Consider the following 24,058-nt stretch of genomic DNA (forward strand, 5'->3'; position numbering starts at 1 on the left):
GGTCACAGAGAAGCCTGATGAGAGTAAAACAGCATTAATCGCAGAAGCTAGGTGATGGGGACCTGGAACTTCCTTTCTTGTCTACTGTGGGATCAGAAATTTTTCCTAATTGAAGTGAAAAGAGAATAGTAACTGCTCATAGTATTATTACTAAACACTAGTATTTACTACTACATTAAGCTTGATGAAAATGATTTAAACTGAATAAAAAGAAAAACCCAAGTGTTTAACCTTAGCTTCTCTTTTTCTAAGTGCTTTATGAGACCTCTTCATCATTCAATGCAGAGAAGATATTAATGAAATTACATATCAAACCCATTTTTAAAAAGCAGTCCCAGCAGCAAACAACTTATTATCACATACCTGTTTGTTCCTTTTCTAGCTTTTTGTTTGGCCCTTTCTTCCCTTGATCTTTGGTTTTATTTGCTTCCTCATGCTGTCTTTGTTCGGCAAGAGATTTATTCAGCACTTGTGTGATCACAGAATCTCCTTCACCAACCAAAAACATATTCTTAAACTTGTTATACAACATTGTGGACTTTTCCATGATAATCTGACTAACTTTGAATCGCCGTATCTGAGAAAACAAAATGTACACTCACAATTGTTTTCTTCACTGATTTTTAAAACCTTATTTCTTAACCAAGTGGTAATGAGAAAATTTTTAAAATCTGCACGATTCACGATCACTCACTTTTTTCAGCGTGGTGATCATCTCTGTGTGTTTCTGAGCTTGTTGCATCGTGACCTGAAGTGACGCAAGTTCATCCAAGGCCTCAATACATCTGTTCACGTCCTTCATGACAAAACAGTAACGTCATAACTGTTAATTACCACAGCCTGGATAATCTATTCCTAAAGATTACTTTAAAAATCTCAAACAAGGCAATACAAAATAACCATAACAGTCCCACTTCTTAAATTATCCATACTTATAACATCATGAGAGAACATGAAGCTCTAAAGGCAGTACTATATTTTTAAGTGAGGTATGAAACACTTACAAGATTATCAATTTTGAGCGAATTTTTAATTTCAGCATGTATCCTCTGAAGTCGAGAATCCATTGATGTTTCTATAAATTGAAATGTGAAACACAGTGAATAGTTTTTCCAAAACCCGTATTTCTGTATAAATCTACTAAGCAAAGCACAGTGACAAGACCTGGTGAATGTTTAAAAACGTTCTTAGTAATCTGCCCAGATCACTAAGAAGTTATTTGGCACATTTTAGTATTTAGGAAAGCAGCGTTCATCGTTTAAAGAAAAAATCACCTTCTAGCTGCATAGGTGTCTAAAATAAGCTGTCTGCATCCAGTAATTAACCCCTTTATGCCAATCCTTAGACAGCTGTTTCACCTTACACATTTAACCAAATAGAGAAACTATCTGAAACAATGAGATCTGTCAAAAATGGGAAAACATCTAACTTTTGGCAATGTTACAAAAACATGATCATCAAATAATGAGCAATAAAACCGCAAGCATGACTCCTTATTAGCAAGTTCACCTGATTATACTTAAAATATACAAGGACTATAGAATCTGTTAGGGATCTGAAAAAGCACAATTATAGGGGATTTGAGAACTCTTACGAAATGATTTAAAAACCTACACATGAAAAATTAAATATATAACTTCCTTTCTATGTATAATTTTTATACATCTTAGGAAGGGAAATAACTAACCTCGCTTCTTCTCCACTTTCTTAACTTCTGGCTTCTTTCCTTCATCTTTATTCTGCCTATCAAATGTTAACACAAATATTTCAAAACGTTGGAACTTTGTGACTGATTACCAAATGCCCACAATCCCTTATGTAAAAGCTAAAAAATTTTTAAGCTATAAAATAGCCTAGATCACAAGGAATTGACTTGTAATGCATACAACTTTAGAATGCCACAGCATTAACTATAAACAAAAAACACATGTAAAAATGAACATGCTAAAATCTAGTGTTTCAGTGGCATCACAAATAATTTTAATGCTAGTCATGGTGAAACTTTTTTCCAGTAGTAAATAGTGTGTTGCTTAAAGACCCAATTTCAGGGTCAGTGGACAAACATACCATAGTGGGAAAAGAATGCTTATAAACATTTCATGAATTCTACATAATTATTTTTAAAAGTAGTATGTCAAAACAGACTAACTTTTCCCACATCTCCAAGAGGGCAGACAGTTGAAGGAGTTGTTAACAGACTGTTCAAAGACAATAGTATTAGAACGGGGGTTTGGCCAATACATCAAACTTAAATGACATTCACTGACATTTACATACCATTATACAAAAGAAAAAGTACCATTTTACTGTAAATAACCCTTTAAAACAATTCCTAATTTCTAGTGTCTTGGCTTTGAGTTCGGGCCCTATTGTAAACCAATTGAAATAGACAAGAACAAAACAATATCTAAAAATCAGGTTTTTTTAAAAAAGACTTTATTTTAAAATTTTGGTTACAGTTTCATTTTTGTTTTCTTAACAAGTCTACTGTTTAATCTCTCAGGATTAAAAAAACAATTATTAAGATTCTAAAGAATTAAACAACAAAGGAATGTCAAGGGAAGGGCACAACTGCCCCCATTCTCTGGGGTATAAGAGCTATTCCAGTTTAACACCTAGCTTCAAAACAAAATGAATTTTTATATTTTCTAAGTGAAATAATGTACAACCACCATCTTCTAACTTTCAAACACAAAGCTTCACCTTAAGCTTGGAAAAAAAAGAACAAAACAAAACAAAACAAAAAAAAAACTTAACAGGAATGATGGCCGACCTTAGTATGTAGTGTGTACCTTACAGGATTTTTTTTTTTTTTTTTTTAACAATCATAACACAGTAATGCCATTAATGAAGTCCTCAATTTAGAATCTGCAACATTCTTCCATCAAGGGGGGGGAGGGGGGAATTCAGTCCAATGAGTCTGTCTCGAGATCTTCATCTCTTGTTTGCTCCACTTGTATTCTCTTTTCAGTAACTGGATTAATGCTTTGAGCCCAAAATGAGATATATTTTTTATTACTGTAGATTACATGTTGTTTGGCTGGGAATACAATACAATAAACTTTATTTTGCATAATGCATTTCACACAAGCTGCATCTGAAATGCTTTACAGAGCAAAACTGTCCAAGTACAAAGTTTTGTAATAACAGGAGAAGGAAAGAAAACACAAATATTAGAATTTGAGAAAGTTACATTCGGAGGACATTCAAAAAGAAACTGAAACACATAAAGATAACTTTGAGATACTGAAGAAGGGCCGGGCTAGATTTACTAAGCAACGACTAATTTTCTATCTTAGTTTGGGGAGCACAATAAAGTCAAAAGTAACAAACAGTCCAACAACTCTTCAGTGAAAGGATAGAAAAGGATAGGCAATAAAAAGTAACTTTAACATATTTACAGAAACGGTCAAGTCTAACAGACTAGAGGGAGTAACATTTCTGAGCTTTAGATCTTTGATGTCACTCCACTCAAGCAGCTGAAACTGCTTATGTATTATCCTCCAAACAACTAAGAAAGCAGATAGTCAAACGCTATACTTGTGAAGAGACTTTGGCTCACAACTCTATCTTATAAAGAGAAAGTACAAATTAATTAAAGAATTCATTACTTATCGTTAAATGTGTCTTAGTGACCTACAGCATGTTTTTAAAATCACTTCCATTAACAAGAAACCAAGTTTAGTCCGAATAATGCAAGACGCTTCGTAACAAAATGCTTTTCAAAGAAAACTCAGAAGTGACAGTCTAAAGATAACTAGGAAAACAAATGTAATAAGCACATGGAGTGTAATCACCAGTGCTATTTTCCTCCTAATAAAATTATGTTATAGAATAAAATTAAAGGGGAAAGAAATTCCCCACGGTAAGTGCGTATTGTCTCCAAGTATCAAAACTTAAGTCAGCTTGGAGCTTTTGTATCGCACACATCCAACTCAAACCCTGTCAGCCTCTAGATTTACTTTTACTGGCTTCTCGGGTTTCCAACTGTGCTCCTCTTATTGTTGCGGTTCTTTTGGGAAGAGGTCTGCTGGTGGCATGACAAGGATGTTTCCTTCTTCCTCCACCAACATATTATCACCACTTTCTGTATTTAATACTAAACAAGTAAACAGTAGAGGATGAGGACATTTTCAGCAAAGCCACTAATAGTTAAATCCTATCTGCACTTTCAGTTTAAATTAAAAATATTCACAAGTGATTACCTCTGAATTTCCTCCTCTTACTCAGCAAAGAATGAAGCCTGAAACATGATTATCATCATATATTGAAGACTGTTTTCTAACACAGGGGAGAAGTCACTTCTCTTAAAGGCTTCATCAAGGTCTGAAAAATGAGATTCTATCGTTTAAAAATTTCATGCTAATTTAAAAAATCAAAATTTAGAATAAAAAAATACTTACTGCTCCGTTTCCATCTGTTCCTCTTGCTTGCGTTTTCTATCTGCTGCTTCTTTCTCATGTTGGCCTTTCAACATATTCCTTCTATGAGCAGTCTGAAAGTTTCTTCCACCTTTTCTCTTCTGTTTTGAGGATTAGGATGAATTTAGTTAACTACCAAGTCAGTGACTATGATTACAATCTTGGGAGGAAAAAAAGCAACTGGTTTTCTTAAGGGACAAATACTTACATGACTGATTTTTAAAAATCTCAGAATTATACATGTTGCTGTCTAAACTGAACTTTCCCTTGCTGATTCGGGGAACTAAAATCTATTTCCTGCACTGCTGTAATATACTAAGTGATGGCCTTTGGCTCAAAGTATGTCAGGCTGTTGGCCTCCACACTGTGGTTCTGATTTCAGTACTGTTTACTGACAGGTACATTGCTTGCTTGGCTTCTCAAGTATTTGGAAATCAGGAAAAAAAAAAGAAAAAGAAAAAAAAGATTCACACAAACCAGGTCTGTAGATCTCCAAGGCTACATACAGTACTTATTCCTAAACAACTGTGGCATTCAAATACCACTGATAAAACATACACTAAAGAGGCCTGAAGAGTAGTTAAGAATTTCACTGTAGGAAATAATAAAAATCTACGTATAAATGCATCTCTTTTAGGTCTTCTCTCGTCACAGCTCATCTGGTTAATTTCTACTTTTCTACCTTTTCTAGATAGGTGGGTTACTGGAGTAAACATTTGATTTCCGTATCATAATTGTGAAAGGTGAGATAAACTTAGAATTATAATAAAGTTTCAAGTATGGTTTTTAACACAGCTAATTCAAGTTTACTCAGAAAGGCAGAGAAATTCAGTTTTACTTTTAATCACATTCATACTTTCACAGATACTGAAAGCTTACGAGAGAAAAAGAACTACACAGGAAACCAAAAATAGAATTAAGTATTTTACTTGATAGTACCTTTTCACTTTCTTGATCATCCCCTTCCTCTTCAGAATCAGAGGTTGATGTAACCCCTGTTTTAGCTGAATTTTTTCTTTTGGATTCAACTTCTTTCTTCCCCTCTTTTTTGTCTGGCTCTTTTCTTGGCTTATCTTCTTCTTTCTGGCCCTCTTCATCCTTTTTAAGCTGCTTTTTAGGTTGTTTTTCTTCTTGCCCCTTTTTCTTACTTTTGTCTTCTTCAGTTACCCTATTTTTGAAAATACAGCAATGGAAAATGAATTTTTAGGTATCATTATTGTCTTTTAGCCATACTCTCCCAATCAAAGAAGTATTTTGGCTAAAAATGAGCAATAATTTACTTAGACAAATTTAACATATCTTCCAGTAAAATACAAGTATCTTTACCATCCAGTAATAGAAAGAAAAGAACATCCTTTTCATATAAATTAGAAGACACAAAAATCATAGTGGCATTAAGGTAATAAAGTGATTTTCCCTTTGTTTTCCCAGTTTTTTGTCATGTTACTCATTCACTGAAAAAAAGAATACGGAGTATGACCTTCTGTGCCAAGATACTATTCTTCACTGTGGGGCCACAGCAGTATATTAGATGGGTGAAAGAGCCAGATCCTTCTATTCTACATCATTATAAGAATAACAGATTTTAAAAAGAGTAGACTGGGAAAAATACAATTGTAGAAGTGAACTGGTTATGATCAAATATGGCCATTTTAGATTCAAAGAAGTACTCTGCAAGGTAAAAGGCTCCCAAATTACGCACATAATGGTAAAATACATGGCCATTAAGCATAATGTCTAACGGTGCTAAATTCACTAGCAATAAGCATTCCCATCACCAGTGGATTTACAGACCTCATGAAAACTAAGTCAAAACTACCAAAACTGTTCAGTAAGCGTAACGTTATCATTGGATGACATCTATGCTAATTAATACAGCAGAAATAAATATGAGTATTTAGTATTTATGATACGATGTTAGGCTCTAGCAGAATCAAAGGATGCCAGTGCAGGGGGCCCTTGGGTGGCTCAGTTGGTTGAGCATCTGACTTCAGCTCAGGTCATGATTTCCCGGTTTGAGTTTGAGCCCCGTGTTGGGCTCTGCACTTACAGCACGGAGCCTGGAGCCCACTTCGAGTTGTGTGTCTCCCTCTCTCTCTCTGCCCCTCCCCTGTTCATGGTCTCTTTTTCTCAAAAATAGATAACATTAAAAAAAAAAAAAAATGATGCCAGTGCTAACCACATAATTACTTCTATGGTGTATACATTCAATGAAAGCAACCCCATAAAAAACTACAACTTGAAGTTTCAACAGCTGTTTAAAAAATCTTTTTGGGGGGGCACCTGGGTGGCTCAATTGATTAAGTGTCCGACTCTTGATTTGGGCTCAGGTCATGATCTCTCAGTTTGTGAGATCAAGCCCCTCGTCGGACTCTGTGCTATCAGCACAGAGCCTGCAAGAGATTCTCTCCCTCCCCTTCTCTCTGCCCTTTCCCTGCCCATGCTCGCTTGCTCTCAAAATAAACTTTTAAAAATAATAAAATGAAGATTGATCTTTTTTACTGTTCTAGGAATTTCAGTGAGATTTTCAAAAATTACACAATTATATCAATGGGTCTGAGAGGTGGAAGGGACTTCAGATCATATAATTGGTCCAATATCTCAGTTCCAAATCCACTGGCCACCTATCAGACACTGCTTCCTTGAACTCTTAGGAGATTATTAAACTGGAAGAGAAAAAATTCACTTTTTAACCTCTTTAGAAATTTGTCTTATTAACAACCATTAGTGGCTATGCTTATTTTCAAATGTCATATGGGTTTCCTCATCAATTTCTCACCGATGGAAGAAAAGGCATGCAAGTAAAATCATTTAAAATTTTAAGTTTTATATAAACTTTATATCTTAAGAGTGATACATACAGTGGAATACCATTTTTTTTTAAACAGATTAAGAAGTGTACAATAAGGTCATAAGAGATGGGATTATTATCGCAAGGGTTTTTGAACAGTATCAAAGCAGATTGCCACAAAATTAACCATCAGAGCTGGCTATAAACAAGTATTTTCCGAATGGTCCTCCATACCGCCTTTCACGAAAAACACTTCTCCACAGTAACAATTTCCCTTTTTACTAGGTCAAGGCACAGTAGGAAACTATTTGTAAATAGTTAAAAAAACATGTTAACGTAAGCAAAAACTACTGCAAATACAACCTCAAGTATCTCAGTCGCTTATAACAAATATTTCTTACTTTACGTGAGAATTGTAAGATGGTTTCAGCTCTTCTGGGTTCTATACCACTGTCATTTCAGGACTCACGGCAAAAAAGCTACCACTAACACATACATTCTGTTCTCACGATGGGAGAGCAAAAGTATAAGAAAAGCTTACATAGTTAACTCTGCACTCCACACTGAGTTTATGCTCAGATACACAGCTGAGAATAGCTATAACCGATACCCAGCCTACATATAATGTGAAGTGTCATTAAGTTACCACTATGTGAGGCTGTCCATAAACTGCCTTTGCAAAAAGCTCATGGATACAGAAATTTATGTAACACAATGTGACACTGACTCTGGGGCTGAGAAATTGAAAATCCTAATATATTATTATACAATAGGTAAAACTGTCATTTGTGATAACGTGAAAGAAAATTCAGTGAATGTGTGGCTTTGAGTGACAAGTTTTCAAGACAGAATGCTAGCATCTTAAGTTGGTTGTTACCAGGATAGATTTGATAGGGTACTTCAAGAAAGGAGTTTAAAAAAGGTAACAAAATGACAAAAGGAAAACCTAAAAATTCCACGGATTTCTGTGTTTAAAGTCACCTCCATCTTGTAAAAATTTCAAATTCAGAAAAAGACTAGGGTCAAAGATCCAATCAAGGTATGAGCTGCCAGCCTCTCCTTAAGTATTCAAATTGGGCTACCGTGGTCCTTCAGATGAACAAATAGTTTCTAGGAAAGAGACCAAGGGGTTCTCAGGAAAATCTGTAAACTCAAAGTGAGTGTAAATTAAGTATAATAAGATAAGCATGTGGGGGCAGGGGGGCAGTGGGAATACAATTTTTTAAGCAAGCCTGAGAAAATCCTATAAAAAGATCACTGGGCAGGGCACCTGCATGGCTCAGTTGATTAAGTGGCCAACTTTGGCTCAGGTCATGATCTCACAGTTCGTGAGTTCAAGCCCTGCATTGGGCTCTCTGGTATCAGAGAGGAGCCCACCTCAGATCCTCTGTCCCCTTCGCTCTCCCTAAAATAAATAAATAAACTTAAATAAAAGACCACTAGGCATGAAGCTGGCTAAAATAAAACACACACACTCACAATAAAGTATTAGCAAATGTAATACAGCCTGCATCAAGAGAAATTAATGGAGATCTAAAAAGGAACCTTGGGTCCCCCCAACTCCCTACAGCCTGAAAGCAGACGGAATCCTACCCAGCTGATGAAGGTAATATTTTCCAATGACCTTTTCAGACACATCTAAGGACGATACTGAAAAAGTAAACTGTCACAGGATTAGCTAAAAGCCACGGAGAGATATGGTCTGGCAAGAGACTCTCAGGGAAAACTGGGGCCTAATCAAGGGAACCTTCCTCATACCTAAAATGAGGAGATCTCACACTATTTTCCCAGAATTCTAGATTTCCTAGGGAACAATGACTACTCTATGCCTCTTAATCTTCTCCTTTCCAAACAGGAGTATTTATTTATTACGGTTCCCTATCCCAGATCTAGGTGTGTGATAAAAGGGAGAGGGGAGCAGATACCTTGTGTTTTCAGTTCCTAAGTCTCCAGATCAAGACCTTGGATCAATTATGAAATCCTAGACTTTATACCTAATGCCACGATTAGATTAGGAAGGGAATGAATAAGATCTGGCATGTTTAAAAAGAAAAACTCATCTGCATGTACCTAATTTTTCACTACAGCAGTTAAAACCACGTTGTAATATTGTGCCAGTATTTTTGAGGATAGTTTAATAGCTAGCTTGGCAGTAAAACTCTTTAAACACATTTTAGTCAAAAAGTACAAACTTCCATGTTCTGTAACTAAAATGTCCTATAAAAGTGTTTCATATAAAACACTGTAAAAGCCCCTCTTAAATGACCAACACGCTTAAGCCTTCTCTATAAAATCTTTAAACATAAGAGCTAAAAAAGACTTTTGCCCTTTGTCTAAATATATACTCTCTCGTGAAGTTTCCACCCAGAAAAGTCATAACAATACCCATATGCAGAAAAGAAAGGTGGCAAGAAAAAAATTTTTTTTGTTGATAATTAAGTAGTTAGCATATCAAAATACTTTAAATTCACATTACAAAAGTAATTTTAGTAGGGTTTTTTTTTTCTTTTTCTTTTTTTTTTTTTTTTAAGTAATCTCTATACCCAACGTGGAGCTTGAACTCATGACCTGGAGATCAAGGGTCACATGCTCTACTGACTGAGCCAGCCAGGAACCCCTTAGTAATATTTTTAAAAGTTATTCTAAAGGAACTAGAAAAGATTTGTGGAAATTGCTCCAAAAATACTTTGTCTAAAAATTCCTTGGGGCACCTGGGTGGCTCAGTTGGTTAAGCATCCAGCTCTTGGTCTCAGCTCAGGTCGTGATCTCACGGTTCGTGAGTTCAAGCCCTACATTCGGCTCTATGCTGACAATGCACAGTCTGCTTGAAATTCTCTCTTTCTGTGCCCCCCCACCCCCCGGGTGTCTCTCTTTCAAAATAAACTTTAAAAAATAGTTTGCTTAAAAAAACTATATTGCCTAACTTCTCTTTTATAGATTTTACCCTGTATTATCTAAGTATCTTTATAACCTTGATATACCAAGAAAATGTCTTTAATGAAAGGATAATCACATCAGATTTTTCTGGATTCCCCATCAATTTTTACTTTTTACACAATGAAAAACTTTTCAATAGTTTTTTTCCCATAATTTTTAGAATTACTAAAAAGTAACAGCAAATATCCTACATTAAAAATAAACTCACATGTCACTCTCTGAAGGGCAGGGCTGTTTTACCATTTTGGGTCTGCCTCTTGGTTTCGGAATCTTGACTTCTGTAGCTAACATTCACAAGGAAAAACAAAGTCAGTAACTACCCACTTTTCCTTTTAAGATGCAATTCTCACATATAAAGATTACAAATGGTATGTACTATAAGAATATTGGTTAGTGGTTTATTACAGATACTATCTTATTTATTAAGTTTTAAAGAAAATATCCCCCAATGATTCAAATGAGCAACAACAGAATATTTAAAAGGGGTCAATCAACAGAGTAATTTTCAATCTGTCCTTAGTATGTCTGAGAGGACTTCAAAGAACATCCTTCATTGTTTTAACAGGAATATCACAAAATTCAACTTTATAACAATACCACTTATAGTCAATCTCCATATACATATTACAATACTGTATATATATGGTACATTTACATCTCTGAAAATCTGTATAATTCACTGAATTTTCTAACACCACTAATTTGATCCACTAAAATATTAAATTCCAAAATAAAAATTATGGAAACAAATCTCAGGATTTTTCTGGGTATTATGGATTTTCCCTTTTCAAAGAATCCTATTATGGAGTAGAAAAAAATGGGCTCTATTTTGTTAATTTTGTTTTACTTTGCCTTACTATTAGAGACATATCCTTCCAAACTACAGTGAAGCTTATGCTTTCTAGGGTGAGAGGTAAAATAGATCCATCATTCATGGAATTTCATCTCACCACAGCCTCATTTGCAGCTATTAGGAGACATTTAGGTAAAACAGAAAATGAAAACAGTCCCAAGCAATTATTTTAAATCTAAATACTTTATCATAAAGCAGAAACCATGTTTATCTCCCTTGAAATGTATATATTATCCATAACCAATTACCTATCCACCTATTCGAAGGTATCTGAGGTACAACGCTGTAATGGTTTGAAATATTAATCACAAGCCAGAGATTTAAACATTAATAATCCTACCTGCAGGTCGCCCTCTTTTAGGACTCACTTTCAGATTAACAGATGCTGCTGCTGTTGTCACTACTCCTGCCTCCTCAGTTTCTACTTGTTTTTCTGCCTGAATCACAAAGATTTAATTAACTTACTTAGCAAACAGTAGGCATTTCAAATTTAATTCAACAGCAAAGATATCCCACTTTATGATACAAAGTTTACATATAACTGTAACTTGTACATGATTGTTATTTTTCAGTAGTGAACTCATCAGAGCGACATCCCCAAACACCACAACTAGCAGACTCTAGTGAACAATTCTAAGAAACAAAAAACATCAGGGGCACTTGGGTGGCTCAGTCAGTTAAGCATCTGACTTCAGCTCAGGTCATGATCTCGCGGTTCGTGAGTTCAAGCCCTGCACTGGGCTCTGTGCTGACAGCTCAGAGCCTAGAGCCTGCTTCTGATTCTGTGTCTCCCTCTCTCTGCCCCTCCCCCACTCACGTTGTCTCTCTCTCAAAAATAAACATTAACAAAACAAAAACAAAAAACATCACTTTTTAGATGTTCTCAGGCTAAAAAACACCAATTTGTAAAAATACAGCTAACACTCGATGCAAAATGATGACCCAAGTATAATACGCTTAACCCACACATGCTTATAAATGTACTTTCACAGAGTATCTTAAAATCCTAACACTTTACATTGTGTACTTATGAGGGAACTTAAGTTAATATTCTAATATTAGTAAAGGGAAGAAATTAAGTTGCTGATATTTCTTATTCTTTAACTTTGTTAATATATACATGTTTTACTTTTGAATTAAGACTGAGATCTGCTGTGTTTCTCTAGGAGTTACTATTTTCTGTAGAGTGATGTACTACAGTAATCAATTGCAGTGCCCCTTTGCAAACTATGATGCCTGAAGAGACAAGAGCCCAAAATGAGTCAGTTTAATGGAGTCAAGCAGTAGAGTAGAACAAAGGTTAAAACCACCAATTAGAAAGGAAATGCAAACAACTGATCATTATGGAAATGGGAGGAAAGAGACAGTGAAGAAAACAAAGACAAGGATGGGAGGGGCCCTTAGGAGCTGCTTCCCCATGACCCATTATTTAAAATTCAGCATTAACTAAATTAACAAAAAAAGGCAATAAAGCATGAAAAGACATGCACAATCCAATCTTATTGACAAAACAACTTAAAAATCTTTTAATCAACAATCTGATTCACAAACATTTAAGAGATAATGCCCAGTATTGGTAAGGAAATGAAGAATCATAAACTGATTACTAATGATCAATAAACAGGCAACACTTTCTGAAAGAGTATCTTTATATCAGCAATAAACAGGCAAATTTCTGATTTATCAATCCTACTTTTTAAGTTTTAGTTATCTATGTAATCTCTATACCCCAGGTGGTGCTTAAATTTACAACCCCTAGATATGAAGAGTCAGGCTCTTCTGACTGAGCCAGCCAGGCACCCCAGTAATCCCACTCCTAAGAATCTTTTTTATTTTAAACATTATTTTTGTTTTTATACTGGGAAAACAACAATGCATATTTAGAGCATTATCAAAAGTCAATTAACTCAGCTACGTTCACCCCTGAACTGTTCTCAAGGAACATTACAAAAATTGCTCCCTTAAACATTAGCTAAGGTTGTATTTCTAGAATTTTAATAATTTACATACCCCCCCCCCCATCTTGATTCAATAGCTCCCCTGGTGGGGAACCAGGCACCTGTTTTTTCTTTGTTTACCATTACCAAGCTCCCTACGTACCTAAGGTTGAGAACCCAAGACTGTATGACAACTCTTCCTAGTGAGGTGTTAAGAGGGCAAAATCTTCTAAAATTCAGTTCAAACTGACGAGCTTTTCAGTGCAAAAAACAAAAACAAAAAACACACACCTCTCTTTATTTACACTTTCTATTTTTGAAAATAAATCAAGACGTCATACAAGAATTAAAGGTAGAATGGATCTTTTGGAGAAGATACCAATAAGAGGTAACAAATTCATAAATAATTAGTATCATAAATAAAAAGATATTAACACTAATACTGAATAAAAAAACCACCCCTATCATGAAGATGTATTCTTCACTGTTAGAAAAATTAGGCAACTCAAAACCTTTCCTTATGAAAATAAAATCAACTGTTTAGCTCAAAAAAAAAAAAAAGACTAAGTTATTTCAAATATACAAATATCCAAATCTTAAATGTAAATACACTGCAAATTTCTTCTATATTTTACTTGATTCACAGAGACCTCTAACCCTTTGACACCTGCACTCATTTATCACCCCACTCTGTAGCTACTCCCTTCATCATCTTACCTAAACTTACCTAAAGCACCCCCTCCCACAAAACACCCCATGAGATTATACTATTCATATGCATCCTCAAGTCCTCTGCATTCTTGTTTTACTGCACCTGTCCCACAAATCTCCAGCAAAGAATTACTGTAAAACTCTACCTTTTCTGCTCTATTATTCCCCGATGCTGAGATCTGCTGGGGGAAAAAAAAAAAAAAAAACCCTACACAAACATGCATTCATTTAATGCCTCTCGGTTGGAAATCTCCAAGCCATCCATTAATACCTTTACCCTGTTGTGTATGCCCTCTTCTCCCCTCACCAGCATGAACTTTCTATCCTTCCTTCCTGCCTTATACATGTAGTCCTCCCTTGAACTGGGCAGTGTAGAAGAGATTGAGGCCAGGGGGAAGGAATTCCCTCAATTCCCTAGTCTCCCTAGAATTTTTTTTAAATTTATTTTTGAGAGCGAGTAGGGGAAGCACAGAGAGAGGTTGAGAGTGAGTGAGAGAGAGAGAGAGAGAGAGAGAGTGAGAGAGAGTGAGAGAGAGTGAGAGAGAGAGAGAGAGGCAGGCCAAGCAGGCCTTACGCTGTCACAGCACACAGCACAACTTGGGGCTCAAATTCATAAACCAGGAGATCATGAACTGAGCTGGAATCAACAGTGAGATGCTTAACTGCCTAGGCCACCCAGGCGCCCCTGCCTAGAATTTTTAAATAACCTTTTCCATATTTCCCTTTAATGTTAAAAAGGATGCGATGTCCATCTCCTTCTCCCTGTTATGTTTCTTCCTTCAAATGTACCCCTCCCTTCTCTCATCCAACATCTCTTTACTACAACAATTCATACTTGTTCCATACCTTTAACCTTTCCTAGCTTTGCAAACAACTTGTTAAATCTTTCACCATATCTTTTCACTTTAACCATGCAAATCCCTAATGCTGCATCTACTTCCCTTCAAAAATTTCAAAAACAGCGTAACTCTACCATTAAATATTTTATTCTCCAACCTCCTTCATCTGCCCTTACCATTTGACTTTAAGTATCCTGGGGCAGGGGTGCCTGGCTGACTCAGCGGGTTAAGCCTATGACTTTGGCTCATGTCCTGACCTCACCATTAGTGAGTTCGAACCCCACGTCAGGCTGTGTGCTGACAGCTCAAAGCCTGGAGCCTTTGGTTTCTGTGTCTCCCCCCATCCCCCTCCTCTCTGCCCCTTTCCACTTGTGCTCTCTCAAAAATAAGCAAACTTAAAAAAAAAAAGTATCCTGGGGAAGCCCAACTGTCAAACATCTTCCAGTATCCTCTCCATTACCAGGACATAACTGACCACTCCCCTTTTTAAAAAAATTCTCTCCTCCCAGGGCACCGGGGTGGCTCAGTCAGTTAAGCCTCTGACTTCGGCTCAGGTCATGATTTCAAGGCTCAGCATGTGAGTTCAAGTCCCACATCCGGCTTTGTGCTGAAAGCTCAGAGCTTCAGATTCTGTCTCTTTCTGCCCTTCCCCCGCCCCCCTACCTCGCACACCCATGCCCACCCCCCACACCATCTCTCTCTCACAAATATAAACATTAAAACATTAAAAAAAAATTCCTCCCTTGTTTAGCTTGACATCCTCCTTTTTTTGATAGTTCATTCTCAGCCTTTTTTTTTTAAATTTTTTTAAATGTTTGTTTTTTGAGAGACAGTGCAAGCAGGGAAGTGCACAGATAAAGAGGGAGACACCGAATCCAAAGCAGGCTCCAGGCTCTGAGCTGTCAGCACAGAGCCTGATGCAGGGCTCGAACCCATGAACCTTGAGATCATAGTTGAGTTGAGGTCAGACGCTTAACCAACTGAGCCACCCAGGCACCCCTCTCAGCCTTAACTTTACAAAGCAACTTCTCATCTCCATTATGTTCCCTCAGGGTTCTGGTTTCTGCATTCTTCCTAGTAAACTTTCTCCCGTGACTACCTCATCTATTTCCTGTCTTTCTATCAGTGACTACATCTTTAACTTTTACCTTTTCCCCTTTTGATATCAAAACAATGTATCTTCAGTCCAATTCCCCTAGATGTTTCATTTCCTCCTCCCCACGCCTCTGCTCCCAAAACCAAGCCAACCCTGGAGTCATCCTAGATTCCTCCTTCCCACTCACTTCTAATCAACCATCAACTTTACCTCCTGAAGTGCTCTTAAATCCCGTTTCTCATTCCACACTACCAAACAACCGGCTAGAAGGTCCCTCTTCCTTCCAATCTCATGCTAACTCCTTAGAAAAGCCTTTCATGACTTAGTTATTACTATCGTAACACCCCATTTTAACTCTTACTTTATGTATCTATTGTGTCTCAACAAAAATGTAAGTTCAATGAAAACAGAGACCTTATCTCCTTTATTCAATACTACTCCATTCTCTGCCTACACCTGTGAGGTCAGTACTAAAATTCTGAATGAATTAATCCGTGAATTTGTCTCACCATCCCAATCCAGTCTCCATCATTCACACTGCTTTAAAAGAGGATGCATGTGAAATATTGTTCCCCTCCTCCCGCCTCCATCTGCCTGACAAGACTCAGCCTATGTTTAAAATCTTGTTAAAGTTATCATAGCCCCTTCCACAGGAAATAAAAAGCCACAATTATTTGTTTTCATATTTTACTTCCTCACAAGATACCGAAGCCTTAGTTTTCCTTGAATCTTTGGCATATGATAGTCTGAGACTAAATAGGTTAGAAAAAGGTGAAGAACAAAACTTCATATAGGGAAGAAGAAACTTATTTTTTATTATTTTTTTTAAATGTTGATTTTTGAAAGAGAGACAGAGCTTGAGCGGTGGAGGGGCAGAGAGAGAGAGAGACACAGAATCAGAAGCTGGCTCCAGGCTCTGAGCTGTCAGTACAGATCCCAACGTGGGGCTCGGACTCACAAACTGCGAGATCATGACCTGAGCTGAAGTAGGACGCCCAACCTACTGAGCCACCCAGGCGTCCCACTTACTACATTAATTAAAAGCACACTGTACCTCCCACTCAAGTGTCACACAGTCTCATTTTATGCAACAATGTTGCTAATATTAGAATGAACAATACACAGATATTACTGTGTATCAGGATTTATTATGGATATGTAACGTGTTAATTCACTTAATCCTCTCAAAAACCTCGAATATACATTATTATCTATTTTACAAAGAGTTGAAGTGTCATTAAAAGCAATGAAAACAGATGCATTTTGTTTCCTTTACTATTCATCTTAAGGGTGCTGTCACTAAAAAGAAACAGCTAGTTTTCGTAACTGAACAGTATAACCTACCCTTTAATAAAATGAAGGATTTGGAGAAAAGGGCCAACTCTAAACTTAAAAAAAGTAAGGTTTCATTATCTCTACCTTCCTTATTCAACTAAAATAAAAATTATTTTAAGATCCCTGTGGTTAAGGGGCACCTGGGCAGCTCAGTAGGTTACGCACCAAGCTTTAGCTTGGGTCAGGATCTGCTGATCCAACAGTTCGAGCCCTACATCAGTCTCTGTGCTGGTGTTGTGGAGCCTGCTTGGGATTCTTTCTCTTTCCCTCTGCACCTCCCTCACTTGCATTCTCTCAAAATAAATAAATTTGAAGGGAAAAAAAAAAGATTCCTGTGGTTGAGCAATAACATTACCTTTCTCTTTCTCCCTCTTCTGGCAGCTTTTGGAGTGGTTATGTCAATTGCTTTAGTCACATCCTAAAATTGAAAAAATATATATACAGATGAAACTGAACAAATTATATCAAGACTTAAAGAAAATTTCTTAAACTAAAAATAACAGCATATTTCACTAAAGGCGCTAGGGAAACTTGTTTTGTTTCTCTGAAATTTGAAAGCAATATCATAAAAGTGAAAGTAATAGCCAGTGTCTTTAAAAAAAAAAAAACCAAAAAAAACACTTCCCTCTGTCAGATAAAATAGAGGTCATGCTTGCTAGTACACATGGAAGTTTGTCTTTTTAAATTTACAAAACGACTTTTTTCTACATTTTAGGGTTGTAAATTTTAAATGGCTGAGACTCTGGAAATCATCTAACAACCCACAAGACCAGAAAAAGGCTCAGGTGAGCATCTCCCCTCAAAGATAATCAAATAGAGATGGAAGTAAACCTAGATTTAACAAAATTCAGTTCAATGCCTTTTCTAGTATCCCCCCCATCCCACAGTATCTTGAAAAAGATTCCTAATAAACAGTAACCCACTCTCTTATGGGTGGACCTCATATTTTGCACAGCGAAACAACTTCAAATAAATATATCCGTGCATCTTTTTTTTTTCCTTTTTTTGGAAGTAATCTCTGCTCCTGAACTCATGACCTCAAGATCGAGAGTTGCATGCTCTACCGACTGAGCCAGCCAGGCGCCCCAACCATGGCCCCAGCCATGCACCATAAAGATGCAAAAATTATTTTACAATACAGTGTTTAATATTCACACAAGGAAATAAGTTTTAAACACTTTCTCATTCAGTACTCAAATACTTTAAAGATTACTTTCTATTATGAGATCAAATGATCAACCCATTTTCCAATTTCTTCCTTGCAACAAAATGGGTTTAGAATGTAAGAGAAATTAAACATACCTCATTGCTGGCTTTTTCTTCATGGTCAGTATCTTCCTTTGAAACACTTGTTTCTTTTTCTTCAACTTCAACATCAGATGATGCATTCGATTGCTTAGTTGATGCCTATAAACGACCAGGTCTATTAACTTCACAAAGTACGATTTTACCCCATTTCAAAATTTTCTACCCATGAAAAAATTCAAAAGCCTATTTACAAGTTATAAAAGTATCTTCATTTCTGTTCCACAAAATGCTTTTAACATATACAATTTTTTAAAAAGCTTTAAATTCTATTATTCCTTTAGAAAAGTATTATAAGGGGCTGTATTCCTATAACTGAGTGTAAAGGATAAAACAGTGAGGCAGAAATGGAAGTAACATTACAAAGAAGACCATTCTAGTGTTCTAACCAATAAAATTCCAACAAGATACAATGTAACGTGATTTAGAATAGCACAGACCTATACTGTATTCAACTACTGGCATATTCTAAAGAGAAACTTATCTTAGAGCCTTAGCAAAGGACATACAAGAGCTTTCTTGAAAGACTTTGATTTATATCTCATATTTAGTTTATTTAAAATTCAGACTCTTGAGACGGGATTCTGATTTAATAGGAGGTACTGAATGGGAGTCCAATCATCATTTTTTTTTTTCCCCCCCAAATTCATGAACCATAATTCAATCAGGCCAGCGATTCCTCTGGGCTCGGGGCAGGGGTGAGAACATACCCCCAGATGACAAGATACTTACACAGAAGATCTACTAGGGGCCTAAAAAGATGAGTAACAGAGATAAACACAGTACACACTGGGAGGTGAGGGTAAGCACAGGTCTAAACGACGACAGCACTGCAGTCTAAACTGTGCCCCTTTCTAATGGTTTCCTTTTCAAGCCTAAACTTTTTTGCCTCTTTTATAAAAAAGGCAATGCTGATAACCCACAAAATGATAAAGTTACAACAAGAAATATAAAAGCATCCCCCCAAATTACTTCTAGCACTACAAATTTTTGTAAATCATGATGGCCAACTTTTCTATTATGTTTTGTTATGTTTGAGGTTCACTGCTTTCTCCATATCCTAGGTATGTGCCACTGGGGACCTATCTGGGCCAGAAACACAGAGTATACCACATCAGCACAATCATTCATACTTTTGTTAAGGACAGAACATTGCTAGGTTTCATGCACACAAACCACCAAAAATTTCATTGTGAAATGGAAAATCCCAAATATAGATGGTGAAAACCACCCGGAGATTAAGTAGGTACATAGGAACATAGGATAGGGTGACCATGCTGGGCTATCTGGAGGATGAAAAAGTCCTTGAAGATACAATCACAATCACAGGACACATGATCCAAGTGAAGTTACAAACCGTTAGTTTCAGGAAATAATCAATTCAGTGTCTTTGGACTCCCATTATACAGCTGAGGCAACAATGATGGGGAAACCATCCAGTCTTACATTCATGGAACAGTATTTAGTGAATACTTATTCTTGCCATGCATATGACAACGCCAGGCACATAGGACAACTTCTTTGTTCATGGAGCTAATAACCCGTGGCAGTTAAGTACAAAAGCAAACATAATATGGTATGATTAACAAATAAATTTGGGTGATAATGAAGGTACTCAGGATCATCTAATGCACTCTTGGAGCACCATTGTAAGATTTAAAACCTTCCAGACAGAATAGCACCTGAAAAGTTCTCTAAAGGTAAGAAGCAGCATGGCACATGCTACTTTTTGCTACTATATCTTTTAGTTCTTACTACCTCAGTCTTATTATTTATTTTTTTAAAGTAAGCTCTACATACAACGTGGGGTTTGAACTCATGACCGCAAGATCAAAAGTCGCATGCTCTACTGACTACCAGCCAGATGCCTCTTTCTCAATCTAATTTAAATGAACAAAACCTCTGGATACACGAAAAACAGATTAAAAAGAAAGTTTAAGGCTGCTCTTCTAAACACCAAAAACATGAAGTATACTTTGCACAGTGCTATCAGTATTTGTCACATATTTAATTTAACCCATATGAGGTTTGTAGTCTAATACAATTTTATGGATTTAGGAATTAAAATGAGTAAGAAAAAGAGGCTCCTGGGTGGCTCAGTTGGTTAAGTGTCCAACTCTTGATTTCAGCTCAGGTCATGATCTCATGGTTCGTGAGATCAAACCCTGCATTGTGCTCTGTGCTCTGAGCACAGAGCCTGCTTGGGATTCTGTCTCTCCCTCTCTCTCCCCTTCTCTCAAAATAAATAAAAATAAACTTTAAAAAAAAATAAGAAAAAAATACACTCTTCAAGTTATACTACCTAAATTTCAGAGAACAGTACATATGGCTTTAAATTCGACGACACATTAAATAATCAATCAGAAGGACTTAAATAACTGAGTATTTTCCAGTATTCTGTTTACCCATGAAGGTAACATTTTCATCAGTTCATCTAGATATGAAAGGTCAAGATTCAACCTCACAAATAAGCACAATTTAATCTGAAATTTACAAGGCTTTTAATATTGATTTTCCTAAAGCTAGAATAGCGATTATCCCCCAAGACTGAATAAATGATACTAAACTAAATGTTAATGTAATAGGACGCACCTGTTGACTTGAAAATTTCACTTTCGGATTATTATCTATCTCCCATAAACCTTCATTAAAGCCTTTTCGTTTATTTGGTTTGCCGTACTTTTCCTTATTTTCTGAGTAAGGAAATATATCCTTTGGGCCTAAAAAAGCACTAAAAAAGGAGAGGGAGAAAAATGTGAGTGCAAAGCATTCTCAAATATGTAAGTTATTAAACAGTACTACCCTAGGATGCAATTCTAGACAATTCTTAACCCAAAATGCAGTAAAAATCTTACATAAATTAAAGGGCAGACACAAATGATTCATTAGATTTAAGTTCAAATACTTTTGTTAAATTCAATCATAAGCTCCTAGGATCCACAGTCCCATATTAAAAAAACACTTAAGTTGCACGATGTGAACGTACTTAATGCCACTGAACTATACACTTAAAAATGGTTACAACGGTAAATTTTATGTATAATTTATAATTTTAAAAAGCCCCAAAATGAAAAGAACTGTGATAAAATTGCATTATCACCCCAAATACTAATTTCAATGTAATCTGGTACAAGGCACAATTCAAAATACTGTCAATGAGGTACATTACTGTGTGTGTGTGTGTGTGTGTGTGTGTGTGTGTGTGTGTGTGTACACGCAGGCTTTTGAAATAAAATACGGTAAGAATTTTACTTTATTCAGTGAAGGAAATCAGAGGTTATAGCTGGTTAATTTGTTCATTCATATACTCATTAAAGTCACTCTTTTATTTGTGGTAGTGTGTTCTACAAAGTCACCACACACTGAATTAATGAATAATGCACACCACTGCCCAAGGGAAAACACAGGGTAGGGTTCCTGTGAGCCTCTGGTCACCTTGTCACCAAGCAATACATAACCTGGTTTTTCACATGTTTCTGTTTAAAGATCTCTTAATATGTATTAGTGACTCACTAATAATGAACTCATAGCTTCAACTTCTACACCACAGATTTTCTCCATATGGCACAAAACAGCCTTCTTGCACTTAGGAACGCTAAATAGCACCTCGGCACCATATCTGGGGGCTATTCCAAACTGCATAATGACCAACAAAAAAAGCACAAAAATGCAAAAATTATAGCACTACAGAAAACTGCAAAAAGGACACTTGTTTACAGTAAGAGAGTGAAAACAAGAAGAAGGCAAAGTACTGCCATGGTCAGCCTCAGCTAGGAATGTGTGCATCAAACTACTCAAATTTTTTGCCGTTTTGCTTGCACATGAAGGCACCATGAGTACTGACTGATGTGGGATTACAAATATATTTTCAGTGAGCAGGCAAATTCACAAATATGGAGTCTGTGGATGATGAGAATAAACTGTGTGTGCACGCACTGGAGATGTTCTCCAGAACAGACCCCTTGTATCTCCCTCAGTCTGTCCCACAGAAGTCTGTCAGTTCCATAAAGGAAGATGCACCAGTATGTGGGAGTTTTTTTGTTATGCTATTTGATGTGTATGTATTCTCCAAAGGAAGAGGAAAACCAGATACTATTCATTTCCTCTAAAATGTGCTACAATTTAAGATATAAATTATTACGTACATGTCAAATTACTTACCTGGTGAAATTCTTTAAGAATTAGGGACCTAATGACTACAGGTATCACTCCAGTTAGAGTATTTTAAAAGGCTTTAGGATGATATTTTAATTAAAAAGAGACATGGAGCTCTATTTAAGTAAAGCCAATGCATACAACAGTCAGCTTTATAATTTAAATTCTGTAATTTAGGAATATCCCTGTATACATGAATTTTTAACTACACACTGATTAAAGCACATTTAATCATTATCTCATTTGATCCAGAAATTCAGCCTTTTACTAGGAATCATGCATTCCTACCTATCTTCTCAAATTAGAAAAACACATTTAGTTAAAATAGTAAAACAATTCTTCCTACATGTTTCAAATTCCAAGTAAATAACTTGGGTTAAATCTCCATCACAAATATACTTGTATTTAGACCAAAGCAATTCAACACAAATTATCTCTCCTAAAACCTTACAAAAACAGCCCATAAAGCCAAAGGCAACAAGAAAGACAATACCATCAGAGTAGAAGATGGAAAGACAACTGAAAAGGCTGGATGCTAAGTAGCAATGTACAAAGTCAGCATCATCCCTTACAGTTCAAAATGCCCAACGGGCTCAAAATTGGCATCAGGAACTTCCAAAAGTGGTAGGGACCTTAAATACTTAATAAAATTATAGAAAAATGTTTTAGAACTTCAAACATGGGGTATTTTAAGATGACTCTAAACCTAAAAGCTATTCAAAAGACAGATTCTACCATGATATTACTTACCATATAAAGGTTTGACAATTAAATTTACCTGGATTATTTTTCTTTCTCAAAACAGGCAGTCCTCACTTTGCATGACAACATAAGACTTAAAAAATGACCATGCAATGGGAAAAATTGTGATTGTTCCATAACTTTTAAAAATTGTCAAAACATTAAACACTATTTCTGACAGTGAAAAGACATGAAATTAAAAAAAAAATAGTAAAACTAGTACTTAGGGTACATTGTAATCGAAAACATTAGAAAAAAAACTAAGCTAAAATAATTTGAATGGTTCTTGCCTTCTTCTGATCACATAACTTATGTGTAGAGTGAGCATATTTTCTATGCCTTGGCGAACTGTCATACTCCTTTCTAAGCCTGATCAGCTTCCAACATTTTATCCTTTGCACTTTCAATGTTGTGAAATATCTTTAATGTTTTTTGTTGGCATCATTTCCTCTGAGACATCTTTATCCCTTTTATTACAACCACTTTCCTCATTTATGTTGATAAGCTTGCCTTCACAAATTCCTCTGGCTGCATATCCAGTCTCTCCAAATGCAGCATGTCTGCATTCGAAGGTTAGCGATTTCTGCTGTTAACTCGATTTACATTCAGTTCAAACTTCGCTTCTAGTGTTACTGTTTCTCTGCTGCACTTTCATCTATGTTGGCTAATTCCCGATTTGGTTCTTTAAGTGTAACCTGGGCAAGTAGATCACTGAGAGACAGAGGCAACCCCACCACTAAACACTGTGCCATCTACGTGTGAATTGAAAAACAGATGCACAGTGACCAATCACCAAATCTTTTGAAAAAAGTGACATGCTATGCATTTGTTATTTACATTTTGACTTGTGGACTGAAGAGCTAGCGGCAAATTTTGTAGTTTATGCAATTAGTTAACATTCTAGGGTATGTGAAATCTGAACAATGTTGCTGGGGGA

At 36.2% G+C, this 24,058-nt stretch overlaps 1 protein-coding gene across 5 annotated transcripts in view; it reads right to left on the reverse strand.

The window, feature by feature from the left end:
- Nucleotides 1–24,058, reverse strand: part of PSIP1 (PC4 and SRSF1 interacting protein 1) — a 39,589-nt gene that overhangs the window by 3,594 nt on the left and 11,937 nt on the right. The window contains exons 4-14 of one of the 5 annotated variants that reach the window (XM_060609715.3): nucleotides 20,818–20,956; nucleotides 18,223–18,327; nucleotides 17,276–17,338; nucleotides 11,343–11,439; nucleotides 10,358–10,433; nucleotides 5,361–5,589; nucleotides 4,404–4,522; nucleotides 1,688–1,743; nucleotides 1,005–1,075; nucleotides 695–796; nucleotides 364–577 (exon numbers count right to left, since the gene is read on the reverse strand). In XM_060609715.3, the coding sequence (XP_060465698.1) occupies nucleotides 364–577; nucleotides 695–796; nucleotides 1,005–1,075; nucleotides 1,688–1,743; nucleotides 4,404–4,522; nucleotides 5,361–5,589; nucleotides 10,358–10,433; nucleotides 11,343–11,439; nucleotides 17,276–17,338; nucleotides 18,223–18,327; nucleotides 20,818–20,956 (1,271 nt within the window). Of the gene's footprint in view, nucleotides 1–363; nucleotides 578–694; nucleotides 797–1,004; nucleotides 1,076–1,687; nucleotides 3,121–3,980; nucleotides 4,327–4,403; nucleotides 4,523–5,360; nucleotides 5,590–10,357; nucleotides 10,434–11,342; nucleotides 11,440–17,275; nucleotides 17,339–18,222; nucleotides 18,328–20,817; nucleotides 20,957–24,058 lie in introns of those variants that run through there. The other 4 variants (XM_060609716.3, XM_060609717.3, XM_060609718.3 and 1 more) reach the window with 4 other exon arrangements.

This window comes from Panthera onca, chromosome D4 (genome assembly GCF_046562875.1).
Source record: "Panthera onca isolate mPanOnc1 chromosome D4, mPanOnc1 haplotype 2, whole genome shotgun sequence".
Classification (NCBI taxonomy): domain Eukaryota; kingdom Metazoa; phylum Chordata; class Mammalia; order Carnivora; family Felidae; genus Panthera; species Panthera onca.